Source organism: Seriola lalandi, unplaced genomic scaffold, assembly GCF_002814215.2.
Source record: "Seriola lalandi dorsalis isolate HSWRI2012SDOR001 ecotype SW California unplaced genomic scaffold, Sedor1 jcf7180002053737, whole genome shotgun sequence".
In the NCBI taxonomy this organism is placed as follows: Eukaryota; Metazoa; Chordata; class Actinopteri; order Carangiformes; family Carangidae; genus Seriola; species Seriola lalandi.
The window spans coordinates 56,390-78,940 of NW_019524290.1; the positions used below are offsets into that span (position 1 = coordinate 56,390).

Here is a 22,551-nt window from a genome sequence, read left to right on the forward strand (position 1 = left end):
CCATTCAAGTTTTCATGCTCTTGAAACTCTTATCGCGTGTTACACAATCACCCCCATCCATTAAGTAATAATAATCACTATTGCAATTTAAATCCCTGAATTCCAGAGGAGCAGCAGTGCACCTCCACTGCACAAACGGACAGAGGGAAGAAATGTGTGTTCACAGGAATCACTGGAATGTAGCAGATGGACTTTAACATAGTCATCACACACCACTGCCAATAAAATTTCGACTTCATATGGTTGTTCATTCTTTCCCATGTGTAGGAGGGTAGCGGTTAATCATTGCCACTTGTTGTCTTTTATAATAACCTGATGATCATCAGTACAATATAATGGACTGTTTTGAAAATGAATGTGTCATTCTTGTCAACTTGGACACTTTGCCTGAATCCTCTGTAGCTCAGTAAGATTTTTCCAGAGCTTTAAACGACTGAGTGATGAATCAAGTCTAAGATGCCATTTGATATGGACCATAAAAAAGATATGCTGACAGCACCAAGGGTGATTTTCTAGGGACATGTGTGCAGGGCTTTCTTTGGTCTGCCTCTCCTGGAAAAGCTTATGGCTCAAATACTTTATGTGCCAACAAACACATCCTCTCTTTCACAATCGCTAAATGAGCTTCAGTGTTGCTTTGATCACATCCACTATTGAGCGCTTTTAATTTTAATAGTAGTTTAGAAAAGAACAGTTTCCTGATGTTCTTTGATCTGTCCGTTTTTTGTTCCTTAGGAGTTATAAAAACTGATCATGCATTTTCACGAGAAACTATGTTTGTGTGCTTTTCATGCACATCCCCTTAATAATTAGTTTTAATTGTGCCTGCAATATTTAATTATTTAAACTTTGTTCAAAACATACTGAGTTTAGAGTTCCTCCAGAACTACTGCAATCCTCCAGAAAAAAAATGTTGAGTGTCATTTGCTCCCCAGATTTCATCACAGGCTTCACAGTGCAGCCGGGGTCTTCTCTCCATCACTGTGTGCAGCTTTGTAAATGTACATCATGTCATATCTGACAGCAACAATCTTCTCAGATGAGGTTGGCTGCTCATAAAATGAGATTCACGGCAGATCTGGGGGTTCATGCTCTAAGGAGGGCTGAGGCTCTGAGCTGCAGAGCAGGAAAGGGAGGTTTTTGATGAATGGCTCACATCGCCACCTAGGGGTGGTCATGGGTAAGACTATTTAGTGTTATTACTGGAGTGGGGACCGATACAACAGAGTCTTAGGTGCTGTAGCTCTGGCCATTCCGACTCTTACCAGAGATGATGATGGGGCTTTAAGCCTCCGCAGCATCTTCTTTTCATTTTGATTGTTTCATTTTCAGATTTTGATTTTGATTTTGAAGGCAAACATATATTTTTTGCTCGACCAGAACCCTGCTAATTATTTGGATTTACCCAGACTATGATTTTGGAGACTTGCCTTTGACCAGTAGCACAAATCGCGTATTTTAGACCCTAGTTTTGCTGTTTTGTGTGTCCTCACTGAAGCTTTCTGCACCTTAGGTTTACTTTTTTTCTAGGGCCCACATTTTATCAAATGCTTCATATTGTTTAGAGAACGAGAAGCATTTTCTCCTCTGTGGACTCATGCGTCTTCTGGCTTTAGAAAGCATGGGTGATTGAGGTTCAACAAAAAGTGAATCCTTTTTTTTTTTTATCACTGAAGAAACGTGTTTTGAGCCTCGTCATATCTCATCCTTCGTCTTGTCACCTGTGAGGACACGGGGAAGAGTTTATCACTTAAGACCCCCCAGGAGCCCCTTCCAGCCATTGCATGACTGCACAACTCTGACGCATCTGCAGAGGGACAAGACTGCGGCAATGGAAAGTATTTCTAATGAAAGTGACTTTTGGCAAATCAACGAATCCTGGAGGAACTCAAGTCTCCTTAACGGTACCGGTGGGTCGAATCAGACGAATCCTCTGAAGCGGAATGAGGAGGTAGCGAAGGTGGAGGTGACTGTGCTCGCCTTGGTGCTGTTTCTGGCGCTGGCGGGGAACCTGTGCGTCCTGCTGGCCATCCACACCACCAAACACAGCCAGTCCCGTATGTATTACTTCATGAAGCACCTGAGCATCGCCGATCTAGTCGTAGCCATATTTCAAGTTCTCCCTCAACTTATCTGGGACATTACATTTCGCTTCTATGGACCGGACATTTTGTGCAGATTGGTGAAATACCTGCAGGTCGTTGGGATGTTCGCGTCCACTTACATGTTAGTTCTGATGTCCGTAGACAGGTGTTTGGCAATTTGTCAGCCCCTTCGTTCTTTGCACAGAAGAAAAGACCGTTTCTATGTCATATTTTCCTGGGTCCTGAGCCTGCTCTTCAGTATCCCGCAGATGTTTATCTTTTCCCTGACAGAGGTTGGCTCGGCCGGATCAGGAGTGTATGACTGCTGGGGCGACTTCGTGAAGCCTTGGGGAGCCAAAGCTTATATCACATGGATCAGCCTCACCATATATATCATTCCAGTGGCCATACTGAGCATCTGCTATGGTTTGATAAGCTTCAAAATATGGCAAAACTTTAAACTGAAAACCAGGCGGGAGCAGTGTATAAGCCTGACGCCCAAAACCTCCAAAGGCAACACACTGGCCCGCGTGAGCAGCGTTAAACTAATCTCCAAGGCGAAGATAACCACTGTGAAAATGACTTTTGTCATCGTCCTGGCTTATATCGTCTGCTGGACCCCCTTTTTCTCTGTTCAGATGTGGTCTGCGTGGGATCCAGCAGCGCCTCGTGAGGGTAGGTTGAATTTTAAATATGACACCGAGTGCGCGCCAGTGCGCAAAGGCTGATGTGCTCATAATATATTCATAATAATTCACACACTTAACATACTTATAGTTTTCGACCCCTTCCTTTAACACTATGTGTTCGTGACAATTTTAAAGGGTGAAAAGGTTTGGAAATGTTCTAATGTAGGCTGTCTCATCATTCTAGCTGTGCGCATCAGTGCTCTTTACGCGCGAGGATGCGAGCGCTTGATCATCCACTTTCAGTAAACTGAGGCAACTAAAACACTATTTTGAGCCGTGTTTACTCTGTTTTCCACATTTCCTTAGTTTTACATTTTCATCGGTGAATAGTTGAATGCGGTTTTTTTTCTGATATTTCTCCCTTAGAATTTAGCAATTTTAACGAAAAAATTATCCTTACAGCATTCACACAGTTTATAGACACAGTCCATGATCCCTGTGGCCTCACCAGCAAAATGAGAAACATTATTACAACAAACTGTCATTTCAAAACTGACTGATACACACTCGCTGTGTGGTCCGAAAAAAAATTACTGAGTGGAAAAAAAAAAGCTGCAAACAGGATTCCAAGTTCCAGATTTCCAAGTGTTCCTCTGACCTTCCTGACGCTGCAGAGACCAACTGACGGTTAATCATTAATCTAATTAGCGTGCGCCACCGCGCGCCAAGCAGCTCTTATTTGTGCCTGTGAGGCACGTTGGAGTGTGTCTTTGACATTTAACCACGATAGGCCACTAAGCGGCCATCTACTATGTGCATGTTACATCGATCGACTTGCTGGGCCGTGGCCACACCCAAATAACCGCAAATGTACCGATTTGACTTCACAATGCATTTGCACATTTGAAAGACTGCCCTCTGTGGTGTTTTCATTTTTTCATTACATTTGGGTAGAGAAGTCACAAATATGTGTTACCCTGTTTAATTTGACAGCTATAATGTGTCTGTTTGTTGGGAACTTTTGTTCTACTCGAAAATGTAAATCTAATTAGAGCCACTTATTCGAGGAATAATGTCTGTGTCTCTATTTCTCCAAAGACAACACAAAACTTGTTTTTCAAACAGTCTCCATCACTTATAATTGTGGTGTAAATAGTAGTTCCTCTGACAAAAACAGACTGAAATAAAGCAAATAGTATGGATGCTAAAAATAAGACAATAATGTCAGGAAGTTTCTTGGTGAGAAGAGAGTGAACAGATTTTGGTGTTGCAGGCCTCAGTTCTTCTCTTTGCTTCTGTGGGTTTGTGTAAAAGGTTCCAGCTGACTGATTGCGAGTAGCTGTCATTCTCCTCAAGCTGTGTTGTTCGCACAAGCTATTTACACTTTGGAAGCTAAACAGCCGCACAATACACTTAGCTGTCAGCCAATTTTTCAACACTGAGGAGCCATATGCCTGATGCACTGATTAAACAACAGCGATGGGCTCTGAAGGTACATCTCCTAACGATAGTTAAAGTTAGAGGAGCAAGATAAGAGCAGAAAAAGTGCTTCATCCTGTGAATGGAAAAGAAAGTGATTAATTCATTTTCTGTTGCAGAGCCTGGATGAGTGCTGATGTCTCATGGCTTTCTTCCACGTGAGCAGCACTCAGAAAGGCCAGAATTGGCAGTGACACGTGCCCGTGTTTGTGTACAAAAGATAGACTGGAGTGTCACCTGTGTCTGTGGAGATAAAGTGTCCATTAGAGTAATACTCAGCAAAAATGAGCCCAGAGCAAAAAGCTTAGAGCAGGAAGCTCTTTGATCATGCTGCAAAAATGTTTTTCAAACATTCATGAACTAAACGTAAACAAACCATTTACAGTTTCAGAAAACATACGTTTAATAGGCCAGATTCTGTAGATGTAAATTGCCAATTTGGAGGTGAAAACAGGTTTTAATCATTTGTTTTAAATGTTGATTGTGTGGGTGCCGGTAATCACAGGCTGTGCCTTTTAAAACAGTTTGTACTGCAGTGAAAGATTATCAGTGAGGACCATACAAAGTAAAACTGATTATTAATGCTTATCAATGCCTATGACAGGTAACCTGCAGACTGAGGACAAATATTTAGGTAACAAGCCTCAAATACAGATAATCATACATTGGCCACGTTACACTTTTCTTTTTCTTTTTTTTATTTTACCATGGAATATATCCATAATATGTTATGTGAGACTTTCATAAAACAGTCCTGCATACTGATTTTTCTTTCCACTTCTTAATGTTTTTTTTCTATGGTGAAGAAGAAAGTCTATTGTTACTGTATGTTTCTGCGTGATTGGCATCATCATGGATTATTATTGCCATGGTTTCCTCTGCAACGCACCTTATAAACAAATCTTCAAGATAAATGGTGATTTACAACATAAAACATTGCTGTGTGACTTTAAAAGGCCACTCTTAGCAGAGACAGGATGCTGATTCTACACGCAGACTCCTGCACTTGCTCCACCCTGTCTCATTGCTAAAGCAATCATGTCCTTTGCTATGAATGAGTCAGAAATCCCCCAGGACTACCAGATGCATAATTTGTTCAAGTTCATAGTTTGACATTTGGGAAATATGCTTATTCTTTTCGTTGTTGCGAGTTAGATAAGAATATTGATACAAATCTGTCTGCTGTACTGTTTTTATGAAGCACCAGCCAGCAGCTGGTTACTTAACTTAGCATAAACACATGAAACATCTAGCCTGGTTCCGGTCAAAGACATTTCAGGCTTTGCCCAGACTATTTCTTGGTCAGGACCTGTAACCTCCTTGGCTTTCCGCTAGTTACCTGAAAAAGTCCAGCCCACAACCCCCCCTAAAAACAGCACATTTTTGTTTTTACACTTCGGCTTTTGTATGAATCAAACAAATGAGATATAACATGTTAATCAGAGAGCTTTAGATGTGCTGGTATGCAGAGCCAGGCTATCTGTTTTCAGTCTCTATGCTAAGCTAAGATAACTGGCAACTGACTGTGGCATCATGTATGCCGTCATTCTTCTCATCTAACTCTTGTCAAAAAAATGTCAAAGTACTCCTTTAACCAACTTCAACCAACATTGGACCAGTGATGTAGTAGCTTACCCACATCCTTTTGGTCTATGAAATTTCGACCTTTAGATACAATGTTGTCATCAAGCCAATCACTCATTTTTAAAGTGCATGAACAAAGCACCAAAGTGCATCATACCTCCAGGTTCCTCGTAAAAACGACTGAGATTGATTCATTACATCTTGCAGCTTGAATTTCAGAGAAGTTTTCCATCTTTAGCACCTCATTAGGCTTATCAATACGATTTTTGGAAATGTCAGAAGATGGTTAAATACCCCGTTCCTCTAAGCTTTGTCAGAGGGACATCGGCGCCGTGTGTGATTTCACATTTAACAGCCAGACAGATTTCATTATGTAGAGGACAAAAACACCTGAAGGTTAAACCCTGACTCAGACACTCACAAAAACTCCCAAAAAAAATCTGTTGAACACAAACATCTTCCCCTGCTGAGCCTGGTGCTCTCGGACACCGACTCACGCTCACAGTACTATTGATTTGCATTAAGTGCTTGACAGACACAAAGTCCACTGTTCAATCTAAAAGTGTAAAAAAAAATTTAAAGGTCAGTTTCTATATAGTGTCTTCACAAACAAAACAGTGTAATATGGAAAGATCTTTCAAAACAGTTTTACTTAATCATAAATTAATAATTTACTTATTAATCATATCATATCATTTCATGTAAAATTCTCATTAATGAATTGCTGAAGAGTCTTTTGGACTAGCCAGTATCAGCTCTGACAGTCAGACAGATGTACCACCCCGGGGATGACTATCCTGCCTTTTCATTGGCTGTGTGATTTATCATTCCCTTGTGGAAGACACTGTGAGTTAATTCAGTGAAGACTTTTTCATGATAGTTCCCAATGTTATTCAAATTAGACCCAGGCTGTGCTCTCATTTACCCTGATAAAAATGCTTGATAACCACCATCTGGTCTTTTGCATTGTCTTCAATGAAGTGCGTTACTCCCTAATCTATATTCAAGGAAACTGATGCATGCAAAGTTTGTGTAATTCACAAATTGCTTTTCCCCCTGCCTTTCTGCAGAATAGTTTTTATAAATTTGCCTTTTCCTGCAAATTTGTTCTGTACGTAATACATTCTTCTACCATTTTCATATGTTCATCTGAAGCATCACATTGCAGTACTCACTAAAAAGCAAATTATAAAACCTATGACACTGCAGTAGAAGGGTAAGTGAATGATATACACTCAGTTAAACTCATGTTTTACTCTCATAAATCAAACCCTTAATAGCAGTTGATCAGTTCTTATTAATCATGTCTGTGACTTTTGTGCCCTTCCAGAGATCATTTACGCTGAACAATTTTCGTTAGAGCTTAGGGACCGTCATTAGAGACGACATGAGAATAGCGCGATTGAGCGCAGACAGGCTGAAAGAAAGATTAGCAATCAGTAAGAAGAGGTTAAATACAGGATACAAACCAATTGCATGAATCCAAAGCTCATTTGCCAAATGTAAGTTGGATGGTGGAGTTGACATAGCGTAAATGTCATCTAACGTGCTACAGCGAGTTACTTGCCATGATGTATCACCACAGTGTGTGAGGAACATTTCCACTTGTCCTGCTCTTCGTTTGACAAAATCAGTTCTTTATTGCTTGTTTGAACAGGTCACCATTTCAATTTGTCTGTGTTCTCACCCTTGTGGTGCAAGTAGCGCAAGCTTCCTCAAAGCTCTGAAATGCATTGGCACAAAGAGTTTCATCAAAGGTATCAAGTTGTTTGCCTTGTGAGTTCAAGGACTGAGAATTCCTCCAGCCAACATACAGTCATAACTGTATGTTAGCTTGAAACTTCTAATTGAAATGATTGTACATTGACAGAAAAATAGCAAATGAGTAAAGGGAATACAGCCATACTAGCAGCTCTGTGAGGCTACATGTTAGCATGCTAACGTGCTCATAATTTAAGTATTAACCTGCTGATGTTGATGTAAAACCATCTTAGCCATCTTAGTTTAGTGTATTAGAGCTAATTAGCAGTTGCTAATTAATTAGCATTTGCTAATTAGCTCTAAACACAAAGTGTCAGGAAGCTGTAAGTGCTGGACAATTTAAAATTGACTAATATTTTGCTTGATGAAAATGGGACATGAATTTTTGTAGTAAATTTCATGGTAATTCATTCAGCAGTTTGAGAAAAAAAAATTCAGTCTGGAAAAAAGTGGTGGACTGACCATTTCCATATCTACAGCCACATTGCTAGCATGGCTAAAAAGCATTGGCATAAAGATGTAAATAATCCCAAAACAAAACCTGTGTGTACAAACTCATATTAATAAATTGTCATTGTCACTGAACTTTTTAAGAATGGAAGTAAATTAACTTTCAGCCAGCCACTTACACAAGAGAAAACTATTTCCTCGGTTGACAGTATAAATCTTCCATTTTTGTTGTCACAGCACAGTAACTTCCCTCTCTCTGTCCTCTCCTGTAGCCATGCCCTTCATCATCTCCATGCTGCTGGCCAGCCTCAACAGCTGCTGTAACCCCTGGATCTACATGTGCTTCGCAGGGCATTTGTTCCAGGATCTTAGGCAGAATTTTCTTTGCTGCTCCGCTCGCTACCTCAAGTCCTCCCAGTGCCGCTGTGAGCGTGACTTTGACTCCAGTCATAAGAGCAACTCCTCAACCTTTGTTATTAAGAGTACTAGCAGTCAGAGGAGCATCACTCAGACTTCCACCACATAATCACTCACCATCACAATCCCCTCCACATGCCGTCATCCATAAAATATCCAGCAGTTCGGCTCCCTCAGATACCTCTTGACCCGCGGCTTGCTGTTCAAGCCCAGACGAGGAATAACAACAAAAGTTTTAATTCTTTTATTTACAGTAAATTACAGTATAAAATGTAAATGGAATTGTGAAATAGAAAAATGTTGAACAGATTATAATTAAGGGGCGATATTTTGTTAATGAAAGCTTAAAAGATAATAATTGACCAAGCTGAGCAATCCACTGAATCTTTTTGTCTGTTAGTTTGTACATGTTTCTTGTTTTAGCTGTACAGTATGTATTTACATGGGCAGAGGAAGTTAAAAAAAAACAACAACAACAACATTCCTGGCCAACTTCCTTTTTTGATTCAGTTGTTGTCTCCACCAAAGCTTGCAGATCCTGTATGTCTTTGTTATGAGGAAATTGCTCACCTGTAGTAAATATTGTGTACCATGTTGGTCACTTTGTTACATTTGTGATGGATTGTGTACATGTAAACTGTCACTTGAGCTTTTGTTTGATGTGAAGTGTCACGGCTGTCACTGGTAAAGATTTTTCAAAAGTTTAAAAAACAAATAAAGAGTGAAAGCAGCAAAACTGCTCTGACAATGTTGTTATCTACACCTAGCTGATACTCATTAGAACTCTGTTCACCTCCTGAACGGGCTGAATAAATGTTTGGCAAGGTTGCTGGAAGTGCTCCAGAGGGATGTTTGTCCACACTGGATCAATAACATCACTGAGTTCCTCCAAAGTTCTGGCAGCACATTGAAACTTTGAACATCCTGTTCAGCATCAGCCCCAAAGTGCATTACTGGCTTGGGACCTGGAGACTGTGCAGGTCACTGAAGTGAACTAAAGTGACTCATGTCTCTGGAGGTACGTTGACGCTACAATTGCTGCATGACACGGCGCATTATCCTGCAGGATGTGACAATAAATGTAAACTGGCCCATGAATTCGCTCCAGAATTCTTCATTGGAGGTCTAATTGAGTCTGAAGCTGTTGTTCAGCCAGTTGCTTTTATGTTCATTGTAGATGTTTCAAGAATATCAGCTGTCTAGGGATGTGATTGGTTTGTTATTTTAATTACAGCACATCAATAATCATTGCCAATAATGACGAGTGGCCTGAATAAAATCAAACGCTGTACAATAAAAACAACACAACACAATATGCTGTGATAAAAGTGTTTGTGAGGTCCATAATGTTCAGTTTTAGTTGAGACGCTGTGAGACGGGTGTTGATTCAGCTTTGCACTTTGTTTTTCTGCTCTATTGTTCAGCTCATCCTCATATTCTGTCTCTGTGCAACCTTACACTGTAATAATACATAATACAACAAAGTACAACTACACCACAAACTAGAGCCTCAGACACTTTTATAGGAGGATTATTATATATGTCACACAGGGGAGATGTTGCAGGAATATTCAACTCTGTTATATTGCATGGGTTTTGCTTTAATTTTGTTATAATGTTGATTTCAGGATTAATTAATGTTCCAAAACGGTTCTTTTTAAGCAGTGAATTACTTCAGTGACTCTACTGCCACAGCAGCGACACGTTTTATTTTATATGTCCAATTAGGGGGTTATGTTTACTTTCGTTATAACCTTAACACTGTGACGTTTCATAAGACAATCTTATTCCAGTGGAAAACTTTATGTCAGGAGAAATTCTGTAATGTACATCTTTTAAAGGCCATAAATTTGATGATCAAAGATTATGAGTAAGATGCCAATAACTGTGGAGGGCAATGATGTGTACAGTATTGTACAGTATGTCTGTAATTGCACAAGTTTAATTAATCCTTTGCAGAAGGTAAAAAAAGAAAATAAACAAATAAAATTGTGAGGTGTATTTGTGGGGAATTTGCTGTATTTTGGTGACACCAAATACATTCGTTCTTTACATTCACTGTTGCTGTATTGTAGTTTCTAAGCTCAGTTTATTCAAAAATACCATACCACCATTAGTTAACTGATGTTGAATCTGATGACTTTCTTTTGAGGATAAAACATTTGATTCATCATCCTTGTGCATATATGGTGCAGGTGCTATTAGGAAAATACACATGTACTTTATGTCTTATTAATTTTGATATAATGTGCAATCTATGGAGACAATTTGAATTCAGATTAAATGATCATCTGGTTGTTATTGCACACATTCTGCCCAAATGAAAGTGATTGAAGCGCTTAATGATATCTTTTAATGAATTTTGACCACGTAATCTGGCAAATCAATCACTCTTACTCACTAATTACACTGTTTAATACAGTTCATTAATCAGAATAATGCTTTAAGCCAGTGTGTTATTTCTGCTCATATAAACTCTAACTGTACATTTTCTAGCACTTTTATGGAATAATAGAATGAACCAAAAGAAACAAACTGAGGTTATAAACAAAAAAGTGTGTGGTGAAACTGAAACTGAACCATCAATAATGGATCTCATACACAACCAAGAAGAACATGAAAGATATACAACAGCAACCTCTAGTGGGTCACAGTTCCCAGGTCAGTGCCTCCAGGTTGACTGAAGTAAACTGTGCCTCTCAGAAAGATTTTGAAATAATACACATGCTATACTTTCAATCAAACAGTGGTGCAACATATTTAAGGACAGTTTTGTTAATTGTAAAGTGTCTTTAAATTAGTTTCAGCTCATGTATAATTTTCCTTTCTACACTGCAGGTACACAATAGCAGCAAATGTATTGTAGGAGCAAAGTTTTTTATGTCAGGATGTGCAAACATTATGTCGCCCCATAAGGTATTTAATTTGTTAACCTAATTGTGCTCGTGTTTAACAAACAGAATATAGAGTCTTGCCTGAGACCACGCCCTTTTTCCCATGTTTCCCCCTTACCACTCCTTATCTTGGAGGTTTTCGGAGCTCCAGGTAGAGCGGTACACTTTTCTTTCACATCAAATTAACACTGTGGAACATTAAAATTGGTCTCACAGAGAGGTCTCTACTTGACGCCATCAGCAGTTAGATCCATACTTGTTTACATTTACTTGACTGAAATATGCAAACACGTAGATTTAATATTCCACTCGTCACACTCATAGCTGCATCTGCAAGTCTCCAAAAAGTCTCACAGTTACTGAGGAGTCATCACAAATTAAGAGGGAAACATATCAGAATATATTTTTTGAATACATAAAGAAATCAGACATTACTGGACAGAACTACTCGACATTTTCAATTCCTTTCATTCTGTTAGGGTTTTTTTCTAATAAGGTTAAGTTTACATATATAAGTGTCAAATTCAAAGTAAAACAGTATTGGACACAGCAACATACAGCATCAACATAACCTTTAAGGATAGCTAAATGCAATGCATACAGCCAGCATCATCCAAAGGTGCAGCAGTGTTGGGGAGTTGTTTTCATTTGTTGTGAATGAGAAGCCACTATCTGAGATTTTTTTGTGATACAAATTAATGAGGGGAGACAGATCGTCCCCATGGAAAGCAGCCCTCTTCTCTCTCAGTGAGGAGCACGGAGCCCTCCAGGAGTGCCAGAGCTGTCAAAGAACCACGCTGCCTGCTGCAGCTGTCGCAGAGCTTCTGGTGGCAAAAGGCACACCAGGCATGTCAGGACTCAGTGCTGAGGGCTTGAGGATGGGTGGGTGGAGAACAGCATGTTATGTAGGGAAGAGGAGGAGTATCAAGAAGTAAGCAAGATGCCAGGACTGAGCTTCTGGTGTATAAAAAAAGACCACACTTCATCCGATCATACTAGAAACACTACTGTTTGAGTTCTTAGACTTCTTTGCGCATTACTACGCGCACCCTGCTGAAGATCTTGCCCAGGGCTTCGAAGAATGGATCACAGAAGGTCTGGATGCAGAGAGAGTAGATGCGGCTGATGCACTGTGACTCAATCAGACAGCTCTTGATGCAGGGAACCACAGCCCAGATGTGGCAGAAGGAGATGCAGGCAAACAGGAAGCCCCAGAGCAGAGCAACAGGGATACCGAAGACAGCAGACAAGATGCGGTAACACCAGTATTTGGACACAGTGAAGGTGGTGTAGCTGAGTTTCCACACTCCATCCAGGCTGTGTGTACCGTCAGGCTCTGCAATGACGTCCTCAAACTCCACCTAATAAGAAATTAAAAGAGGCTTTCATTAATACACGTCCGTGAGGACACACCACTTTTATCCATCTCCCTCCAGCAGACCTCTTTGGGCTCGAGTTATATGCACTTGCCAATGTCAAGTGGAACAACTGTGCTTGTGAAAGCTGCAGAGTATAAGGGTCAGATTTTTGCAGAGAAACCAATTATTCGTTGCGCTTCATAGAATAAAAAAATAATGTAATGCAGTGGCATACAAGCCAAGCTATAGAGTGAGTTTTAATGCAGTGTCCAAATCACTCTAAAAGCTATATTCCAACACATTTTTTTTTTAGCAACCAAAGTTCACCTTGTATAAAATGCATGAGAGCAACAATGGTCCAATTTGCTCTCCATTTTCAGTGCGTACCACCTGGTGTTTTGGAGAAGTGCCACCGCATTCTCAGTTGAAACTTAGCCATAAAATGTGAATTAACTTGCCAGTAATCAAGGCAAGCAAACACACTGCACATCTAAAAAGCTTGCTTTTCTTCCAGACCAGTGGACAGGATCAGAATGGGAAGTAAGGACTTGCTGTCCGTTTCCTGCAGAGATAGTAGCCTGAGATCATCCTTTCAATGAGTGGCTGGAGTCCCATTCAGCAAAGGAACAGTCAGTGTTCTGTAGAAATAAGAGATGTGGTCCACAGCTGGTACATTTAGCGGCATTCTTTCAATAGATCTATCCAATTTACTTTATTTTAAAGGTATAGGAAATGTTACCGAAAATGATTGCACGGATTAAAACTGTCGGTGCTTATTTAGACTATTAGGAGTACCGCTGTCTTGATGGTTTCCTGAAAGCAGACATGACCACGTCTGTAGATCATTCCAAACTGAGCCATGCAGACACTAAACATTATGGTCAACTCATAACTCATGGTTTACTATCATCGAACATGTTTACATGAGCCGCCTTCAGTCCCTGTTTTTACAGAGAATGTTTTGTTGTGATATCATGGCAACAATCACAGTATAAATAACCTAAATAAAACATGGTGGCACAGTGTATCAGTTTCACACTCTTCTACCTCATTCCCAAAATAAACTTTATGCTCTGCACAGGCAACAGGAATAGCTCTTGGTCTATTTAGGGGGTTTCCAGACAATATAATAACCTGTTCTCCTGTCTCCTTTCCGAGCAATCACATAATGCATTTTCTCCACATGCTTCCACACAAGCCAAAATCCTTTCTGTCACAGGGTGTTGTCTCCATGCTGCACAAACCTTCACCACGTCCTCATTGATCTGTTTGGGGTCTCTGTTGATGAGGTCGATCTCTTTGGTGTGGCTGTCTTTCACAATCTTCTCCTCGTTGGTGTTGTACTGGTACTGATCCGCCATGGTGGTGGGGCTGCAGGTCCTGGACAGGCCGGAGACAGTGAGGGTAAACCTTCCTGGATCAAACTGCACGCAGCCGCTTCAGTTCACTTCTGAACCCCTGTATCACCACTGTGACGCTCCCGCTGACATACCAGTGGACAGCTGCTGCAGACGTCCTGGTAAAAATGGAGGCCTGACCCCCACCCTGCGCGCACGCACACACACACACACACACACACACACACACACACACACACACACACACACACACACACACAATGTAGTGCACACAGACAGAAAAGGTATGCCTTAAAGGAGAACCCAAGGCTGTGTCACATTTCACATAGGGTTGTGGGGCTAACTGGGCAGAGTTTGCACAGTGGCACGAACTTCCACCACAGAGTGAGGCACAAACACACCCTCCTGCTCTGGCTCTAGCTGCGACACAGTGTTTTGTGCCCTAATACTGGACTTAACTTCTAAAACAATGCAGTATATAAAAAATTTGCTATTGTCACCACGAGTATAGGTTTTACGTTGTTATTTCTGTACTCCTCAGCATTATACTGAGTAATGTGGATTTTCAAAATTATGACCTTTCATAATCAGGCATGATTTACAGTTTAACACACTTCACTGAACCAGCACTCATCAACTCTTTCATAATGTCTGATGCTGTAAGTCAGGTGGCAAAGTCACCTTCGTGTAGTTCTGATGTCCACACCTGTTCAACATTACATACTTTTTTTTATGTTGTTTTGTTATTTTATAATGTACCTACTGTCAATGTAGACCTACAGCTGTAAAGTAGTGATGCTGTGCTTATTTACTGATGGTTTGGTTTTATTTATCAGCTCGTAATTATTGCAAAATTGAGCCTGTATTATTTTGTTGATAATTTGTATGGAGAGATTTGCCTATTTTGCATACCAAATATATTAAATTTGCAAGTAGAAATTTTTCTTTGTTGAAACGATGGCATAGAACATGAGCTCAATGGGCATGAAAGAAAATGTAATTCAGTCATTTGGACTCAGAAGGAGGAAAATGAAAATATATAATTTGCTTTTTTACTCTAATTAACATGTTTATTTTCTCAATCTCAGTCTTAACAATGAAATGACTCAGTCATTTAAACCACAGCTTTAATAGTGCACAATAGAAAACATTCACACAAGGTTGGTCCTGAGCCTCCTCATGCATTGTAGCATAGACTGTAGCGAGGTCCAATACATAAAATTCAATAGTCCCCCAAAATAAAACTCTGATTCAGTCTTCCTTAAGCTGTGCAGTTGTTGCTATCACTCATAGCTTTCCATATCAGCGTGTTGCATAAACAAAGTCTGCCAAAAAGAGGGGAAGAGGAGGAGGTCCCAATGAAAAGTGGTACAAGTGCTCATAGCACCCCAGCTCTCTGTTGCTATTTATCTAAATCAGTGGGCTGTAAGAACAGTATAGGTAGCGTGACTTCAGAGCCTGGTCTGGCATTCCTTGCCCCAGTTCCCTGGTGGCAGAGACAGGAACGAGGAGGGAGGGGTGCAACAGGATCAGAGCGCATGTGATCGGGAGCCCAATTACAGCAGTATTCTTGGCGTGGTGGTGGAGAGAGTAGAGGCCAGTTAGGTATGGAGGCAGAGGGACAAAAATAGCTCAGCATAGAGTCATGTTGGGCATACCTCTGCCTCTATGGGTGTCAATGCAAGCTGAGATTGCAGCAGCTCTTATCTTCCATTTAATGTGGACAGACAGGCAGGGCTCTCACACCTATATTTAGATTTATATAGTAGAATTCACTGAGTAGAGTGGGTATCAGTAACTCGGGGTAGTTTACAATATAGGTGCCGCTTCCTTTGCTAATGAACAGTTGTTAGTGTGTTTTTCTTGACATATACTGTATACAAAATATTGCTTATAATTTATTATACATGATGTGTTTATTTTACTGGTTAATTCCTGGGGCCAGTAAATTGTTACAAATGTTTATGTAATTCATGGGGTTAATATTCAAAGTTATTTTCAGCAACCTCCAAAAATCAGCAATGTAAGAGCCTTACCTGAGCATCAAAATGACTGACAACTGTTGGCAGACATAAGGTCATTTTTACTCCAGTGATTTACTATTTCCATTCTGTAAAGTTAGAAGACTCACAAGAGACAGATTTAAAAAAAAAAAAAAAAAAAAAAGAGTTGTGAGATTTGAAGCAGCAGAGATCGAGATATCCTCACCTGTATTTTGCTGTATTATGGGACATGTCCAGCTCCAAAAAACGCTGGACATCTACCATAATGCAACTCAACTTTAAAATTAAAGTTAAATTGGATTTTATAATGTTAAATAATATATTGCTGTAATTGTTATTTTATGACCTGCAGCATAATGATTTTTTTCATTATGATGATTACCATGCATTGAAGTGGTATATCACATTCAATGACAGAAAGACATTTGTTGAAAGTCATTATCATTTTCACTTAACATATTTACAATGTTTTTATTTCAGTGTCAATATTATTGCAGCACTAATGCCTTTCTCACAGATATTCACTAGTCCATCCAGCGGACTGTTCAGTTGCTCCTGCTTCACAGTCAGCACAGTTCAGTAATTTAGTTACTATTGTTTTTTTTTCTTACATTGAACAGTTTCAGTACTGTTTACCCCTCTCTCCACAGGCCACACTTGTCATGTCACAATTATCAGTTCCCGGGTCAGTGTTTAAAAACATTCAAAATAATCACAGAAAATTATGATGCAGATCATATTTTACCTGCAAGGAATTAGTATGCAGTCTATTACCACTGCTTTTTTCTATAGCTCATGTTTTAATCATACATTTACACACTGTTTTTATATCTGCCTTTATCTGTTGCCAGATGGATGGTGATTCGACCGCAGTACGTTACAGTTCTGTTAAAGAAGGGGCTGATGACAATGTTCAGTATTCTGCCCCCACACAGTCTGGATCCAGTGCATGTTGATAAGAAGGAGCTGCACACGGGGCATGATCAGCCTGGAGAGACACAGGGAAGTGGACAAGATATGACTCATCTCACCAATGACAAATAGAAATACTTCTAGACTCCTAAAAAAGGGGAGGAAACTGTTTTAGAGAAATTGTAGTTACCATTTTGCATTTAACAAAACGATCAACATTTACCAGAAAAAGGTTTTAACGGTTCATCCTTGCCTGTAAGTCAATCTCACCTCAGTGTAACAACAATCCTTCCAGATGTAAAGGCAGCTGAGCGCAGTGAAGAGGAGACCTGCTGCCAGTGAGACCGGCCCTGCCAGCAGGAGGGAGATGAAGGAGTAGCACTACATACTGGGCGCATCAAGCAGGGCGTGACTCGGCAGCCATACTTTATCAAGGCTCCACACCAAGGGAGGCTCTGCAATAACATCCTCAAACATGACCTCAAGACACACACAGACACACTGTAAGTTTCCTAAGTTTGTAAAATGTAACACTGTCAACTGGGAGCCTGGAAATATAGATGTGGAAGTTATACATTACTAAATCTTGGCATGCAGAGTGATAGTGAGGGGTACTGCACTGAGGAGTTTTTAATCACACACAATGTTATTTTTTCATCATTTGATGTAATATCTACAATGGGATCTTATAGAAATGAACAAAAATAGTACTGTGTGTATGATGATGTCCACTTGAGGTCAGTATTGTGCAGCACATTAACATTTAAGTGGCACTACCCCATCTACTTTCCAGGATTGTATTAACTAAGAAGAAAAAATGAGCACCTGATTACTTTATTTGTAAACTGCATTTATCCCCATCATTATGAATTATCTCAGAAAAGTCGATGCACGTCGTAGCCACAGATTTCTTCTTTAGCTCAGCTCTACATCATGTGGGTTAATGGAGACTGGAGGGGTGGTATGCAGAGCATGTGCAGCAGCTTTGTTTATTTTACTGATCTGTCAGGCTCTCTGTGTCTCCAGACAGAAATGATATATTGCATCTCAGTTTGTGGCCTGTACTGTGTGATCTCAGTAAGGTTTATATGTGTGTTTTATGTTGGTTAAATCCTGCTGACAGGTCACATTAGTTACCTTAAGACTCTTGTTGACTCTTTTGGGATCCCTGTCGTGAATCAGAGACTTTGTGTCCCCTGGTGGAATCCAGGCCTTCAGACTGTACATTCACTTCCATAAATTCTATTATCTTTTAATCTCTGGCCGTCCATTTCCACTAGCTTGAGCTGTGTCTCTGCTTGGTTGACTGCTGTGGTCATGTCAGTGGAAACATGGAGGATGAGTAGGGTGCAGCAGCAGAATGGCTTACCACTCGAATCTCTGCAGGCTTGTCACTGACACCCAGGTGGAACATAGTGGACTGCTGACTGCCTTGCCTCTTGTTGAGGAATGCCTTTATGGGCTTTTACAGGCCCGTCTTCTCTGGCATTTTCCATGTGACACACTACAAGTAAAGTCTCATTTAGACCTACATGAGAAATGTCCAATGGCCATTGCTAATAGTATAAAATCAGCCTTTGCCTCCCCCTTAAATATGGAGGAATGATGATGATTAGTGGGAGTATTCTGCCACTGTCATGAGTATACAGTGCTCTCATCATGAGGGCAGTGTTGGCAGTGTTGGTCTAATAAGATCAGACCATTCAGCACATCAACAGCTTCTTGCCAAGAGCTGTCCTCCTAATTGTCCATCCCAGCTGGACCTTTGCTCTTTCACTGACAGTGCCTGTCCTGACTGCAGTCCCACTCACTGTTGTATTCACTTTACTGTGTTACTGTCTACTGTGGCACTAGACAAAATGTCTACGTGTGATATGTGCGCATTGTGCAATTCATTATCTAGCGCAGGTTGGATGACTTACACTTTGTATAACCTTACAAGAGCAAATCTCAAACCTTTCCACACTCTTCACATTTCTCACAGGAACTGAAGTGCATACGCACTTGTTAGCAAACAGTTTCTTATTTATACGTGAAGAATATACAGTTCACCAACTCCTGAGGCAAATATCTGTGAGTTCATCACTGTAAACTACCCCTTTGATATGCAAGTAGTCCTGTGATCTACTATTAATATAAGCACATTGACATAGCCTTTTAAAGAATTGCTATAATCCAGGCCTTTTGATGGCAGTTGATGCTGTGCTTTAGTGGTTCATTTTCCTAAACAATTGTGCAGTTAACTAATACTATGACCTTTTTTGATATTTCTATGCATTACTATACTGTGTCGTTTTATTCCTTACCATACTATGACGTTTATATGACCTTTTATGCCTTAATATACAGTGATGTTTTTTTGAGGTGTTATGCCATACTATACTATGAAGTTTTTTTACATTTTTATGCCATATTATATTATGACGTTTTTTTTTGCATTTTTATGCCTTACTATACTGTATCGTTTTATTCCTTACCATGCTATGACTTTTTTATGACCTTTTATGCCTTAATATACGATGATGTTTTTTTGAGGTTTTATGCCATACTATACTATGACGTTTTTTGATATTTTTATGCCATACTATACTATGTCGTTTTATTCCTTACCATACTATGATGTTAATATGACCTTTTATGCTTTAATATACAATGATGTTTTATTGACCTTTTATGCCATAATAAACAGTGATGTTTTTTTTTATATATTTTATGCCATACTATACTATGACGATTTTTAGCATTTTTATGGCATACTATTCTATGTCGTTTTGTACTTTACCATACTATGATGTTTTTACAACCTTTTATGCCTTAATATACTATGATGTTTTTTGACATTTTTATACCTTACTATACTGTGTTGTTTTATTCCTTACCATACTATGACATTTTTATGATATTTTTATGCCTTAATATACTATGATGTTTTTTGAGGTTTTATGCCATACTATACTATGACGCTTTTGACATTTTTATGCAATACTGTACTGTGTCGTTTTATTCCTTACCATACTATGATGTTAATATGAACTTTTATGCCTTAATATACTACGATGTTTTTTGAGCTTTAATGCCATACTATACTATGACGTTTTTTGATATTTTTATGCCTTACTATAATGTGTCGTTTTATTCCTTACCATACTATTACGTTTATATGACCTTTTATGCCATTATAAACAGTGATGTTTTTTTTTATATATTTTATGCCATACTATACTATGACGTTTTTTAGCATTTTAATGCCATACTATACTATGTCGTTTTAAACCTTACCATACTATGACGTTTATATGACCTTTTATGCCTTAATATACTATGATGTTTTATTGACCTTTTATGCCATAATAAACAGCGATGTTTTTTTTTATATATTTTATGCCATACTATACTATGAAATTTTTTAAAATTTTTATGCCATACTATACTATGTCGTTTTATTCCTTACCATACTATGACGTTTATACGATCTTTTATGCCTTAATATACAGTGACGTTTTTTTGAGATTTTATGCCATAATATACTATGACGTTTTGTACTTTACCATACTATGACGTTTTTTGACATTTTATGCCATAATATACTATGACGTTTTTTGACATTTTTATGCCTTACTATACTGTGTCGTTTTATTCCTTACCATACTATGACGTTTATATGACCTTTTATGCTTAATATACTATGATGTTTTTTTGAGGTTTTATGCCATACTATACTATGACGTTTTTTCACATATTTATGCCATACTATACGAGGAAATTTTATTTGCATTTTTATGCCTTACTATAGTGTATCGTTTTATTCCTTACCATACTATGCGTTTTTTATAACCATTTATGCCTTAATATACTATGATGTTTTATTGACCTTTTATGCCATAATAAACAGTGACGTTTTTTTTTATACTTCATGCAATACTATACTATGACATTTTTTAGCATTTATTGCCATACTATACCATGTCGTTTTTTCCTTACCATGCTATGACTTTTTTATGACATTTTATGCCTTAATATACCATGATGTTTTATTGACCTTTTATGCCATAATAAACAGTGACATTTTTTTTATATACTTCATGCCATACTATACTATGACATTTTTTAGCATTTTAATGCCATACTATACTATGTCGTTTTGTACTTTACCATACTATGATGTTTTTATGACCTTTTATGCCTTAATATACTATGATGTTTTTTGACATTTTTATACCTTGCTATAGTGTGTTGTTTTATTCCTTACCATATTATGATGTTTTTTTATGATCTTTTATGCCTTAATATACAGTGACGTTATTTTGAGATTTTATGCCATACTATACTATGTCGTTTTGTACTTTACCATACTATGATGTTTTTATGACCTTTTATGCCTTAATATACTATGACGTTTTTATGATATTTTTATGCCTTACTCTACTGTGTCGTTTTATTCCTTACCATACTGTGACGTTTATATGACCTTTTATGCCTTAATATACAGTGACGTTTTTTTGAGATTTTATGCCATACTATACTATGACGTTTTTTTCAAATTTTTATGTCATATTATACGAGGAAGTTTTTTTTGCATTTTTATGCCTTACTATAGTGTATCGTTTTATTCCTTACCATACTATGCCTTTTTTATAACCTTTTATGCCTTAATATACTATGATGTTTTATTGACCTTTTATTCCATAATAAACAGTGACGTTTTTTTGATGTTTTATGCCATACTATAGTATGACGTTTTTTGACATTTTAATGCCATACTATACTATGACATTTTATTTGCATTTTTATGCCTTACTATATCATGTCGTTTTATCGCTTACCATGCTATGCCTTTTTTATGACCTTTTATGCCTTAATATACCATGATGTTTTATTGACCTTTTATGCCATAATAAACAGTGACATTTTTTTTATATACTTCATGCCATACTATACTATGACATTTTTTAGCATTTTAATGCCATACTATACTATGTCGTTTTGTACTTTACCATACTATGATGTTTCTTATGACCTTTTATGCCTTAATATACTATGATGTTTTTTGACATTTTTATACCTTACTATAGTGTGTTGTTTTATTCCTTACCATACTATGACGTTTATACGACCTTTTATGCCTTAATATACAGTGACGTTTTTTTGAGATTTTATGCCATACTATACTATGACGTTTTTTTCACATTTTTATGCCATATTATACGAGGAAGTTTTTTTTGCATTTTTATGCCTTACTATAGTGTATCGTTTTATTCCTTACCATACTATGCCTTTTTTTATAACCTTTTATGCCTTAATATACTATGATGTTTTATTGACCTTTTATGCCATAATAAACAGTGACGTTTTTTTTTATACTTCATGCAATACTATACTATGACATTTTTTAGCATTTATTGCCATACTATACTATGTCGTTTTATTCCTTACCATGCTATGACTTTTTTATGACATTTTATGCCTTAATATACTACGATGTTTTATTGACCTTTTATGCCATAATAAACAGCGATGTTTTTTTAAATATATATTTTATGCCATACTATACTATGACGTTTTTTTGAGATTTTATGCCATACTATACTATGTCGTTTTGTACTTTACCATACTATGATGTTT

At 38.3% G+C, this 22,551-nt stretch overlaps 2 protein-coding genes across 2 annotated transcripts; one reads left to right on the forward strand and one right to left on the reverse strand.

Annotated features, from left to right (window-relative positions):
* The first annotated feature begins 1,240 nt into the window (after positions 1-1,240).
* oxtra (oxytocin receptor a) lies at positions 1,241-10,405 on the forward strand. Its single transcript, XM_023401731.2, has 2 exons — positions 1,241-2,759; positions 8,260-10,405. Exons 1-2 carry the CDS (start codon positions 1,832-1,834, stop codon positions 8,511-8,513), a joined length of 1,182 nt encoding a protein of 393 aa, XP_023257499.1. The 5' UTR covers positions 1,241-1,831; the 3' UTR covers positions 8,514-10,405.
* A 329-nt stretch (positions 10,406-10,734) lies between these two features.
* On the reverse strand, positions 10,735-14,161 carry cav3 (caveolin 3). Its single transcript, XM_023401733.2, has 2 exons — positions 13,901-14,161; positions 10,735-12,659 (listed from the first exon to the last, which is right to left on the reverse strand). Exons 1-2 carry the CDS (start codon positions 14,015-14,017, stop codon positions 12,318-12,320), a joined length of 459 nt encoding a protein of 152 aa, XP_023257501.1. The 5' UTR covers positions 14,018-14,161; the 3' UTR covers positions 10,735-12,317.
* Between the last annotated feature and the right edge of the window lie 8,390 nt (positions 14,162-22,551).

What these genes read in the sequence shown, in the direction of transcription:
- oxtra (XM_023401731.2), top strand. Translation starts at nt 1,832, where the DNA reads ATGGAAAGTATTTCTAATGAAAGTGACTTTTGGCAAATCAACGAATCC. An exon ending in TCCAGCAGCGCCTCGTGAGG is followed by an intron (nt 2,760 to 8,259) that starts GTAGGTTGAATT and finishes CCTCTCCTGTAG; the next exon opens with CCATGCCCTTCATCATCTCC.
- cav3 (XM_023401733.2), bottom strand. Translation starts at nt 14,017, where the DNA reads ATGGCGGATCAGTACCAGTACAACACCAACGAGGAGAAGATTGTGAAA. An exon ending in TCAATGAGGACGTGGTGAAG is followed by an intron (nt 12,660 to 13,900) that starts GTTTGTGCAGCA and finishes ATTTCTTATTAG; the next exon opens with GTGGAGTTTGAGGACGTCAT.